The 12,033-nt window shown below is 44.4% G+C and overlaps 1 protein-coding gene across 1 annotated transcript in view; it reads right to left on the bottom strand.

Moving 5' to 3' along the window:
- Nucleotides 1–12,033, bottom strand: part of LOC117946177 (glutamate receptor ionotropic, NMDA 2D) — a 52,232-nt gene that overhangs the window by 24,635 nt on the left and 15,564 nt on the right. The window contains exons 2-6 of the mRNA XM_034874096.1: nt 7,679–8,021; nt 7,131–7,337; nt 5,865–6,131; nt 2,527–2,855; nt 1,245–1,359 (exon numbers count right to left, since the gene is read on the bottom strand). Coding sequence (XP_034729987.1) covers nt 1,245–1,359; nt 2,527–2,855; nt 5,865–6,131; nt 7,131–7,337; nt 7,679–7,969 — 1,209 coding nt within the window. The 5' untranslated portion in view covers nt 7,970–8,021. The remainder of the gene's footprint in view (nt 1–1,244; nt 1,360–2,526; nt 2,856–5,864; nt 6,132–7,130; nt 7,338–7,678; nt 8,022–12,033) is intronic.

Here is a 12,033-nt window from a genome sequence, read left to right as displayed (position 1 = left end):
TGAACGGTGAATGTTCCCTGTAGATGTAAAAGCGCTTTGAGCAGTTGTTAAGACTGGAAAAGCGCTATACAAATACAGCACATTTACATTTAGTGTGACTCCAATAATGTAAGAGATGGGGGACAGAATCCACAGTCCTTTTTCTATGTAGAAATACTCCAACATTCAAATAAAAAGGTTACTTTTTGTGTTACAGTTACTCGGCTGCATCTCACTGTCCAAGGAATTTCATCCTAAACAGACTGATAATATAGAGGTGAACCTCTTGATTTGGACAACGTTGACTGCTGCAGCCTCATATTACCTTCACCTTAACTTTAAAAAAGCATTTTTGCACAAGAATAGGAATGAGGATTTTGTCCTCCACAACACTAGGATGCTATTGCTTTACAGCCAGCAAGGAAAGGATGGAAGAAAGCAACCGATGTGTCTTTTAAGTTGCATATGGACATGCACATATTGAATTAAGACAGACTTGAAAACATGTTAACCTATCCTTTAATTCTTTTTTTTAAATTTACTGATCCATTACAGTTTCCAGAGGCCATGGTGATGCTTCTTTTGTTAGACCAACAGTTTAAAGCCCAAAATATTCAAATTACAACAACATAAAATTGAAGAGCATTTTGATTATTAGATTTCAATGTCTGTGTGTTTGTGTGCATGTGTGTGCGTGTGTGTGTGTGTGTGTGTGTGTGTGTGTGTGTGTGTGTGTGTGTGTGTGTGTGTGTGTGCGTGCGTGCGTGTGTGCACATTTATGGCATTGTGTGAGTGTTTTAACCAGGAAAAGCAGAGCTACAGAGAGACAGCAGAAACTGAACAGGCACAGTAGGAGCACACAAAGAACGGTCAAATGGTCAGCAGCCAACTTTTGTCCTCTGCCTCGGGCACCAATAGCCATAGTGAACTTTACATGAACATTCACCAATGCGACCTTACTATTCTTGTTTCAGATGCCAATGCAGCACGGATCTGCTCCTCTAGCTCACACAGAGAGATTATGACTCAAGAACCAATCAGCTCAAAAACTGCTCCCGGTCCAATTGCATGCGCTTTTGTCCTTGCAGTTGTTCACAGAGGACAACATTACAGATTCTCATGAATCCCAAGATTTAAACAGCTTATGTAGCCAACACAATTCTATTCAATCAAGTATATCGTGTGATTCAACAGAACGCATGCCCTTTGCTCTTCTGACGTGAGACCCAGACCACATGATTAAAGAACTGATATCATGTCCTTACATCTTCCCATCCACGTCCAGGTGTCCAGGAAATTACATCCAGGAAGGGGTTGGACAAGTAACCGTCGGTATTGAAGGAATAGTCTCGACCACCAAGTGTGATGTTGCCAAAATACCTGCATGGTGATCGATGGAGACGAAAGGAGAAGTGAGCAAACGACAGAAAACACATAATATTAGTAAATTAACTAATTGTGTTCTTGGAGGAGAAAGTACAAACCATAAGGCTGCTTATGGTGCAACTGTAAGCCTACCCTATTCTCTTCCCACTTGAAACTAAATCGCAGCACCTTTATGGTGACAGTGAGGGCTTGTCTGTTGATCAAATCTACAGACAAATGATCAGACACACAGTATTGTCAGGATCTTTGAAGTCAAACAACTGCTCCTCTCTGCATCAGCTGTGCGCTCTATAGCTTGTCTGATAATCACACAGGACAGACGTTCTTATTATCTCTTCGTGTCATCTTGCTGGCTTCAAAACACAAAACCCAAAAGCTCATTTTTGCATGACAGGAAGCCTCTTATGGAACAGCAGCTTGTAGTTACAGACAGTGAACAGCAGGCAGCACTGCAAAAGAAATTTAATAAAGGAAAACATCTTCCACCTCTGTTGCTGGACATAGTTTAAAAAAACAAAGAAAAAAAGAGGCCATTTCTCTTTAATTGCTGCATTGTTTGTGCTGTGCTTCATTTATAAAAAGGAGTGTAAATAAAAGTTACTAATTATTTGTTTTTCTCACCACACCGACCAAATCTAGAGTAATGTCTCCAAATAATAGCATGTGAGCAAGAATGATTGGCATTAAAAACAAACCAAGATGAAAACCAGCACCACTTGGGCTACCTGTTAGAGTGTGCTGCTGCCTGTTTGCACAGCCTATGAGGAATATATTAAAGCTGGCTCATTAATATACATGAGACATGGTCCGCTTGCTACAGATGCTGGGGTAATTTTGCCAACTCACAACTACACGCACTAACAACATCTATTTTGCATGGATGATAGCCAGTTCCAAATTCAGATATCCCCTCTGTGCCTGCTCTCTGACACTGAATCTACCAACTCCACCCATATACCTTCCAGCTCATTCTGGTGCCAAAACCAACTAATTTCATAGAATGCGCCTGATCCTGTCTCTATTTCCATTTCTCTCTTTTTCATATATTTTGTCTGGGCACTGCCAACTGCCTTGTGTTCTCCTCCATCCTGACATTACTCCTCCTTCACTTCTCACATTCTCCCTTTAGAGTTTTTCTCGTTCCTCCTATCTCCCCCTCACCTCATCCTGCCCCGCAGTCTCTGGGTCTGATTGGCGTCCGTCATGCAGTTGGTGACAAAGTTTGGCACACCCGTGGTTCCGTAATCCTTGCGCATTGCAACTGCCCCGTGAGTCAGCACAGACACACCCCGAGCAATCCTCCGGGTGGGTTCATCCCTCCAGCCCTGGGGCCGCACGGCAAACAGGGCCCGGGGCAGGCTCTCCAAGCTTAAACCTGAAAGAGCTGGCCCCACAGCAAACCACATGTGCGAGGCTCCGGCCTGACCGGCGGCCCAGGCAGCTCGGAAGACCAGCTCAGCCTCCTCCTGGGAGCAGTACAGCAAACGTACCTGGAGGACAGTAGGAAGGCAAGGAGGGAACAGGGACGAGGGGAGACACACACACACACACACACATACACGCTAGTGAGATAAGGAGGGGACAGGGGAGACGTGGAGAGAGACAGAGGGTGGAAGAAGTAAGGGGAGAAAGATAGAGCTGGAGCAGAGGTGCAACCGAACGGGGGGGATAGAAAAGGACATATCAAGAAAAAACAAGGATGCTAGGGGCAGGTAAGAGAGAGATAGCTGGAAGCTGCTGTGATAAAATTCATGGGAGTTGGACGTGTGATTCAGGGCGAGAAGCAGACCCAGCAGAATGAGGGAAGACAGCATGGCTGCATGTGATGCGTGCTAACCAGGAGGTGCAGGAGGCAACAGAGGTCAGTGTTTAATGAGCTTGAGCTTGATGAAACAAGTTACAATTATGAATAATGAAAACAGAAGTAAAACAAGTCACTCCTTGGAGAACGGAGAGGAGGAGATGGGACGGTGAAGAAAAAGCCAAGGATGACATATTTTAGTGAAATCAGGTCCTGAAGAGATATTTGGGGGGGGGGGGTGATTAAGTGTGGCTGTAGAGAAGGAGAGAAGAAAAGATTAAAGAGAGTGAAAGGCAATATAAAAAGACAGAGCAGTGACAGTGGATGAGCTCTCTGCTGAATGTGCTGAGGTAAGGAGGGAGGGGGGATCCAAAGAGGTTTTTAGGGGGTTGAAGGGGAAATAGCAAAAGTAGGAAGGCATCAACAAGAGGAAGATGGAGCTGAGTGGAAGACAAAAAGGGGGGGAGGAGGTTAAATGCTGACAAATACCTAAGATAAAAAAAGAGTGGGAGCATTTCAAATAGAAGAAGTACATAAAAAATGGCATTGTGAAAAAAAGAGACAAAGTGGAGTCGCAGGACAAAAGAAAAGAGGAAGACAACTCTTTGGAAGGGGGAGGGGAGTCAGGGAAACAGACTGAAAGCGCATTTTTAGAATTGCACCTTCATTGAATTTTGAACTGTAATGGCTTGGCAAAACAATTCTGCCTGTATGCCAATAAACCTCCAGTGAATTAGGCAGGGAATGAGAGTGACAGAGGGGGAAGAGGAAGGAGGGAAAGAAGAGGGTAACAGACAGAGAGGAAGACTGAATTAAGGAGGAAAGGAGATAATCAGAGTTATAAACAGACACACGCAATATCTGAAGACGGGAAATGGAGAAAGAGAGGAACATACAACAGTGAGAGAGAGCAGAAGAAATACTGACAAGGTAGAAGCTGAAAGAGGAATGAAACGAAAGATAGACAGTGAGAGATTAGAGCAAAAATTGACCCAGAGACCTGCATTAGGCCATCTGCAATGTAGATGACATTACCACATATGTGGCAGAGAAAGAGAGCGACAGGGAGAGAGAAAGAGACAAAGAGAGAGGGAGAGAGAGTGTGCGAGAGAGAGAGGGAGAGAGAGAGAGAGAGAGAGAGAGAGAGAGATGCAAACATACACAGCATTGCTAAGCAATCACAAGCATTTATTAGCCCTGCAGTAGTAAAAAGCTAAAAGAAAGGGGTTTGTTGTGCAAAGTAAGAGGGTAAAAAAGCAAGCACTGCGTATAGGCAACCCGCTGCAGGCAGTATGTTATATTAACAGTGACACTAGCAGAGTGGAGTTCAAGGAATCTGATGCAAACACACACACTTACAGTCACAAACACACAGAGTCACACGCACACACACGCAGAGCTGCAGTGGCCATGCTGGGACATTAGCAATGACATTGAGACCCTGTCTAAACCAAGACAACAGAGACCTGCGTCTGAGTCTGTGGACGGGAAGACATGCAGCAAGAGGGATGGACTGAAGGAATGAAAGATAGCCAGACCATGATGGAGGTGAACAAGAAGGCAGCAGAGGAGAGTGTGCTTGTCTCCAGGCAAAAAAAAACGCAGGAGGGGAGGCAGAAGGGGGGAGGAGGGAGTGGAGTAAGCGTAAGGACACTGAGATGAGTGAAAAATTGAACAGGAGGATCGTTGGGTCAAAGAGGGAGGATGAAAGGGTAGGAAAAGATAAAGGAAGCGTGCAGAAAAAGAAGAGCTCAGGAAGTGAGAATGGAAGTTTGAAAAGAGTAAGGAATGGAAGGGAATGCAGTGGTGTAGGAGAGGGAGCAGGCATACACTATGAAGGAATGACAAGAGGTACAAGCCAAAACCACGAGTCATTCTGGTCATTAAGGAATCAACGTCTATTTGAAATGCAAGTTGAGTTTTTGTTTTACCATTGAAATATCAAAGAAAAGATTGTTGCTGTTAACAACTTTAGATAGATAAACAGTACATAGAGAGAAGTTAACTAAAATCAAGTTAAATAAAGATAAATAGTGATTATATAGTCATTTAGAAGAAAGAAGATATTAAATTAAAATGGAACTGTGAATTAGATAAGGTGATTGTCAGGTAAAAAGTCTCAGAGTTGAACGTTTCAAAAGATACTAAATTTAGGAGGAAATGTGCATAAAATATTGCACAAGACATCTCATATATTTCCAATGAATGGAAGGGTGCAGCCATGAATATTTCACTCTGAGTAAACATCAATTACAGTATAAATGAAGAGCTGGAACAAGCTAATACACAATATATATATACTGTATGTGATACTGACAGTTTGGAACAAGTTTTTTATTCAACTTTAAAGCCACTCAAGTAGAAACCAGGGAAAAACTGTGTGTTATGTGGCTAACTTCTTTAGCACCTTGCACATAACTCTTCGTATAATGCCACCCAACAACCAGCGATCAAATCAGACTGACTTGTGGTTTTCATTGTAACGTTGAACTCTTTATGCTTGGCAGATGGGAGGGGAAGAGAAGAACAGAGGGATAGGGGAGAGAGGGGAGAGAGAGATGCGGAGGGACAGAGGGAGAGACGAAGAAGGAAGGAAAAAGCTGGGAAGCCACCTGTCAGAAAAGGGGCCCCCAATGATTCTCGCAGCACTTCCTCCCCTTTCCTCCCCCTTTTCCCCCCTCCCTCCCCCCTGTCTCACCTGCGCCTCGTTCTCCTTTAGCAGCCTGCGCGCGCGTGCCCCCCCAGGGTCGTCGGTCACGTTCAGGATCACCACGCTCTTCTTCTCCCAGCCGATGAACGAGCCGTCGGTCAGGCCCTCCACCACCGAGAGAAAATCCTGATAGCCATGGTGACGCGTGGACACCACAGAAAAGGATGTCCAATCGTACTCCTCCAGCACCTCAAAGATGACCTCCAGTTGGAGGGCAGTAGAGGAGCTGAACTGGAGAAAGATGGAACCTGATTCCTGATTTGGGAAAGAAAGCAGCAGATTTGGTTTAAAATATAAATATAAAATCCCTCTTCTGTTGTACTCTGTCTAAAATGCAGCTAGGGTACAGTAAGTAAGTAACAGACTGCATTTTCACTACAAAGAACTACAACTCTCTGGACTGCTCCATCTTTAAGTCTTGAAGTTCTTTTGGAGCAGCAGCACTCGTGCACGCGCAAGACTAAAATAGCTAGCACAAATTCTCCTATGACATCCAGAAGGGAGTGTTTCTAAAAAGTATGTTCTGGGGATGGGAGGGGATGAGGACTAGGTGAGGGTACATCTTCAAAGGAAGTTCATCAAAGTGCTACAATTTAATTCCTCACGAATAAATGGTTCAAACGTTATTTGTATGCACAAATGCAACGCTTTTTGTTTCATTTTCCCCCCGTTTGGTGGTGAAGATCATGTGACATTAGTTGGTCTGCTGCGTACACCCTTGCACACAAATGCACAGTACACACACATGCACACTCATTCCCCCGTACACACACCCATGTCTGCTCATTGCCTCCCTCCCAGGAACATCAGAGGCAGAGCGACAGCCCCAGTTGGTGCCATTTACAGATCAAACACCGCAGAGTTTCAGCAGATCAGCGACCCTGACCTTCAACTTCCCCTCTGTCCCACCGGCACTTGCCCAAACCTTTTCTTCACAAAGAAGATGTGCGACATTGTGACATTGTATCTTGTTATGGCAATATAAGCAGCTCTCCCTTTATACTCCATTCACAGAGCCTGACAATCTATACTGCTTCAGTATACAGCACACACCTGATTAACATTGTTCCACTCGCATTTGGAGATACACAATCACACATCTGGGACATCTGCCCCCTCTGATTCTCTCCTCTCTCTCTCTCAAACACACACACACACACACACACACGCACACACAAACACACACACACACACACAAGCTGCAAACACTTCCTCTTCACTCTCCCACCCCAGTTCCAACCTCCCTCCTCCTACCTGTGGCATCCTCCCCAGCCCCGCTCCCCCTCCTACAGCCACTATGGGCAGTCCTGTTTGCGCAGAGACAAACTCCAGCATGGGAGCCAAAGGACCCCAGGCAGTGCGAGGGGGCCTCTCCTCTTCATAAACCAGACCCTGCAGGGGCCGCGCCGCCAGCAGCTCGCACAGCTGGGACAGCACCGTTTTAGGACTACTGTCATTCACCTGCGAGATGAAAGAAGCAATGAAAAAAGGAGGAACAAAGATAGAGAGGGATAAAGACAGGGAGACAAATAGAGTTGACCAACTAGGGCAGCGTGTCTTGACTTTGTGCTATTCATATGGAAAGTGTCTGTAGTATGCATGACATGTCTGGCTAACAATACAAACTGTGGTCAAAGAGCAAGCCAGACAGCCGCTCATTCAGCAGGGCCCACATAACGGCAGTAGTGGGCTGCTCATTCAGCTCAAATAATGGGAGTGAGTATGAATAATGGATGGCCATTGTTATTCCCTTCCTTCAAGTAAGGCTGGATGAGCAGTAGGTAGAGGAGACAGTGTCCAACCTGTAGCCAGATGACGTTAGTAGGGCCCCACTGGGTGATCACACTCTCCCCCAGGGAGCTGTATACCCGGCCAAAGCTGGGGTAGAGCACCCTTCCCCCAGGCCCCGCAACTGCCGCCTCAGCCTGCACCGTAGCACCGGCGTGGATCACGGCGATGTTGATGAAGTTCATCATGGCCCCTGCATCACGCTCCCGCGGGCTGGGCCGGAGCAGAAGGTGGGAGGAGGTGTCCACCAGACCCGCCCACTCTGCCAGGACCAATAGGAGAGAGAGAGTAGGTATGGCGACCATGGCAACCTGCCGAGGGGGGGAGGCAAATATATATTGCACGAAGAGAGGGTGCCTGAAAGAAAGAGAGACAGCAAAGAGTAGACGAGAGAATAAGAAGGTGGAGACAAGGCAGGGGAAGAAGAGATCATGTTAGACTCAGGTTTTGTTTTCTATAAGCAAATTAAAAGAAGAAGAAAAAGGTGTAGACAGAGAGAGTGAAAGGGAGGAGGAGAGAAAGACGGATCAGAGATTGCATACAGGCAAGATGGAGTAATGAATTCTGAATCCAATCATGGGGTAATAAAAGTTAGCTTTGGCTGGAGAAAATGCTGGACGAGGAATATGGAATGCAGAGGGGAGAAAACAATAGAGGGAAAGAAAAGAAAGCAAGACAGAGAGAAGATGAAATGGGTGCGATTAAGGCTGCAGGCAGAGAAGGAACAATATGAGGAAAAATAGAAACTGGCCGTTAGAAGGAAGGAGGGTAAGGGGGAGAGAGAGTTAATAGCAGACAGAGACAAAGATGGGGGCGGAGGTGGTTATTGTGCTGCATGAATGATAACAACAATTAAGATCACTGTAAACACACTCACACTCGGACAGCTGCATCTGCGCACAGACACATGCATGCAAGCGTTTGAATATACACACACACTCACGAGATAAACGCATAGCTACATAGCTGCCTGTAGAGCAGCTTAATGATAGAGAGATTTGAGGGTTAATGCAGTGCGCACAATATATACGCACACACTCGCACAAACAACCACATGGAAAGATAATGACTACCTAGGAGATAGCAGGGTTCATATGTGAGCCACACACACACACAAAAACACACCACATCATTTTCAATTTACTTCTGGTGACAACTGTGCCCTCCTTCCCTTCCTCCATTTCCTCTCACTTTCTCCCTGTCTTTTCATATTCCCCGTCTCTTCTCCCCATTATCATGGCTTCAGGTACCAAACACTATTGCGTTGATTAACAGGGGTCTGCTTACATAATAATCTCCCTATAGTCGCTCTCCCTCTCTGCGCCTCTATTTCCCCTCTCCTTCTCTCTATGTTTTTCACTCTGTCTTCATCCGACTCTCCTCTCTTTGTCACACTCTGCCGATTTTCTGACCCTGATCAGTCTTTTGGATAGAAAAAAAGCGGGTGGAGAAGAAAAAGTAACTGGAGGCATGAGAGAAAGGGAGCGAAGAAGGGAGGAAGCTGTGAAATGAGTAGAATAGAAATGTACTGTAAACACAGGGCACATGTCTTAAGATGGGCTGAGTGATTGATTGAAAGAAGGAGGCCGGGTGGAAGAAAACGAGACAAGGAGAAAAGGAGGACAAAGTGTGGTGGGATGGTGGAAGGTGGCATAAAATATGTGAGGAGAGTAGAAGGGAAAGAAATATTGATTACTGGGATGTGTATACGTGTTTGGCCTAAACAAATACACTGCCCAACCTCCTGTTTTGAGTGACAAACAGGGCTGTGGGTATGTGTTTGTGGTGGTGTTTGGACGGGTGTGTGTGTGCAGGGGGGGGGATGACTACTGAGAAAGGAGAGAGCGGTGGAATGAAATGGAATGAGATGGAATGAGAGGGCGAATGAGGGAGGTGGCTAGTTTGAGGTAAGAAAAAGAGATGGAGGTGAAGAGCGATAGGGAGAGACAGACCTGTTAGTAGGAGAGAGTAAAAAGAAGAATGTAATAATGAAGGGGAGAGGGAAAAACAAGGCTTTGTTGTTGATTTTGTTTTCTTTAAGGCGAGGAGAGCAAAAGAAGAAAGACGAAGCTGCAGGAATACGGTACATCATATCATTTGGTGGAGCTGTATTCCACAGTGCTGAATGGCTCTGAGCCATTAACTGTTAGACCTGTCACTGTATTTCACTCTCCTGAGGTGTTTACGTTGCACTGCTCAACCAGCGTGCTCCATTGCATCACAGTGACCCTTGTTGGAAGTGTGAACACAGTGTATTCTGATAGACGGTATGCAGTTTTACTACAGAGTGCAGTCTGCCTGTTATCGAACTGCCAACGTCTCACGGAGGCGCGCCACAATAAAGCAAAGCATATTATTATAATCAAATCCTCATCTAAATATATCTACTATATAGTTCATTATGTGTTCCAATCTGTTAAATTCTGCAAACTGAATCATAAAAAGCGTGCAATGAGGGGGCTCACAGTGAACACACAGACACACACACACAAACACACACACACACACACACACAGAACGGTAAGGAGTGTGGGAGAGAGAAAGAGAGATTACTGTTTCATTTGATTTGCTACCATAAATGAATCTTTTGTTAAAATGCAAATGTTCACATTTTAGTAAATTTTTCCCCCTTCTAGCTTTAAAAAATGATCTTCTCCTGTCTTTAGAGCTGCTTCTAATTCAGTAGAGTGTATTCTGCATATATATATATATATATATATATATATATATATATATATATATATATATATATATATATATATATATATATATATACATACAAATATTTGGCAAGGAACTACCCAGGGAATGTCTAAATTGGGATCAATTAGTCATAAGGTGATTAGATGTCTGTTTCGCTAAACGGGATTCAAGGTAAGGAATCAGTTAGTTATTGAGGCATGAATAATCATTTCCTAAACTTGTGTGATTCATCAGGAACATTGCCCGGATTTGACTATCACATGATATAGTATTATTTGGATGATAATGTGTTCATTTTGGTTATTTGGGACCAATCAGGATTGTGTTGGCTTGATAAACATAGCAATGTATTCTTTTCTTTAATTGACTGCACGGACTACAAAAGAAAAAAAGATGGAATTGAAAACCTTTCAAATTGTATGAGTTTTTAAGAATCCTTTGAGTACTTTCTTTGATGATTTCTTTAAACTGTCATCATGGTGCAAGCACCCTCAATCATCATCTGCTGTCTTAATCACCATATCTGCATTTACACTAAAGTATTTGTATTGTGCAGTGTTGATCTCTCAATTTGTCAATCACTGTAATAAAGAGCTGACTGTATCTACAGTGTAATTAATTTTCCGCTCAGCCTGTTAGTTTGTCTTTTTGAAAACAAAGAAAGTGGCATTTACAGCACCACAGAAGCTGGAGTACATGCCAGTGACTGTTAGAAGCAAACTAAAAACACCTTCAGGAATATTTACAGAGTACTTAAGAGCAGGAATATTCTCAGGCTGACAGAGACAGCTAATCAACAAGATGAGAGAAAAAACATTCTGAGGCAAGCCAGTCTCCTTTTTCTCTTCCAGTATTGCCAGCCAGTACTTCACAATCATAACACATCTCATCATACATTGGCTCAAACCTTTCATTTACACGGCATTATAGGCTCTGTGATCGCATGTGATTGAATGAATGGCTTCTGCATGTGCAGCTTTTGCAACAACTACTTCACTGGTTAGAAAAATGTCCAAAAAGGTTTGCAGTTTTCTGTAGCTGAAGGCAACTCAACTTCTTTGAAAGTATATCCGCCTATAGGGGATTACAGTGAAGCCTATATTATTCCTGATAACTCCAAAGAGACAAAAAAAGTTGTACAGCCTCTAAACACAAAATGAAAAATTGATTATTGGTGTCACTGTGATGTTAGATGAACAATCACAGTGTTTTAGAGTATCAGATCCCCTCCTTCCCCTCAACTGTACATGCTACAGCTGCAGCGAGCGCCTGCGGTGACTCTGGAAGAGAGAGTCAGGAGAGAGGAGGCAACCGCTCGGGTAGAAGTCAGTTGCTGGCATCCACGCCTCTCTGAGCCCCTCTCCCGCTAAACTCCAATGGAGGCAGCGTGCCAGACCTTGTGCTGCATCGGATCTGCTGGGGGAAATGTGAATGGGGAAGGAGTCGGAAGTCTGGAGTGGGGAGTTGTGGAAGTGCAGTGTTCAGCGTTGTGTTTACCCCACGTCGGGGCTCTGCTGCTTCATTCCATTCTGTCATGCAGAGTAATGGACCTGCTCTCTGCTGCCTATGGCACATGCAGCACTGAATCAGCCCAGACAGTTTTCAAAAGCCAACACAAAACAGCTGAAATATATGCAAGCTAATATATAGTCTACTGTACACCATT

Source organism: Etheostoma cragini, chromosome 6 (assembly GCF_013103735.1).
Source record: "Etheostoma cragini isolate CJK2018 chromosome 6, CSU_Ecrag_1.0, whole genome shotgun sequence".
Lineage (NCBI taxonomy): Eukaryota > Metazoa > Chordata > Actinopteri > Perciformes > Percidae > Etheostoma > Etheostoma cragini.
Note: the sequence above shows the minus strand (reverse complement) of the source record. Positions and strands in the feature narration are given on the sequence as shown.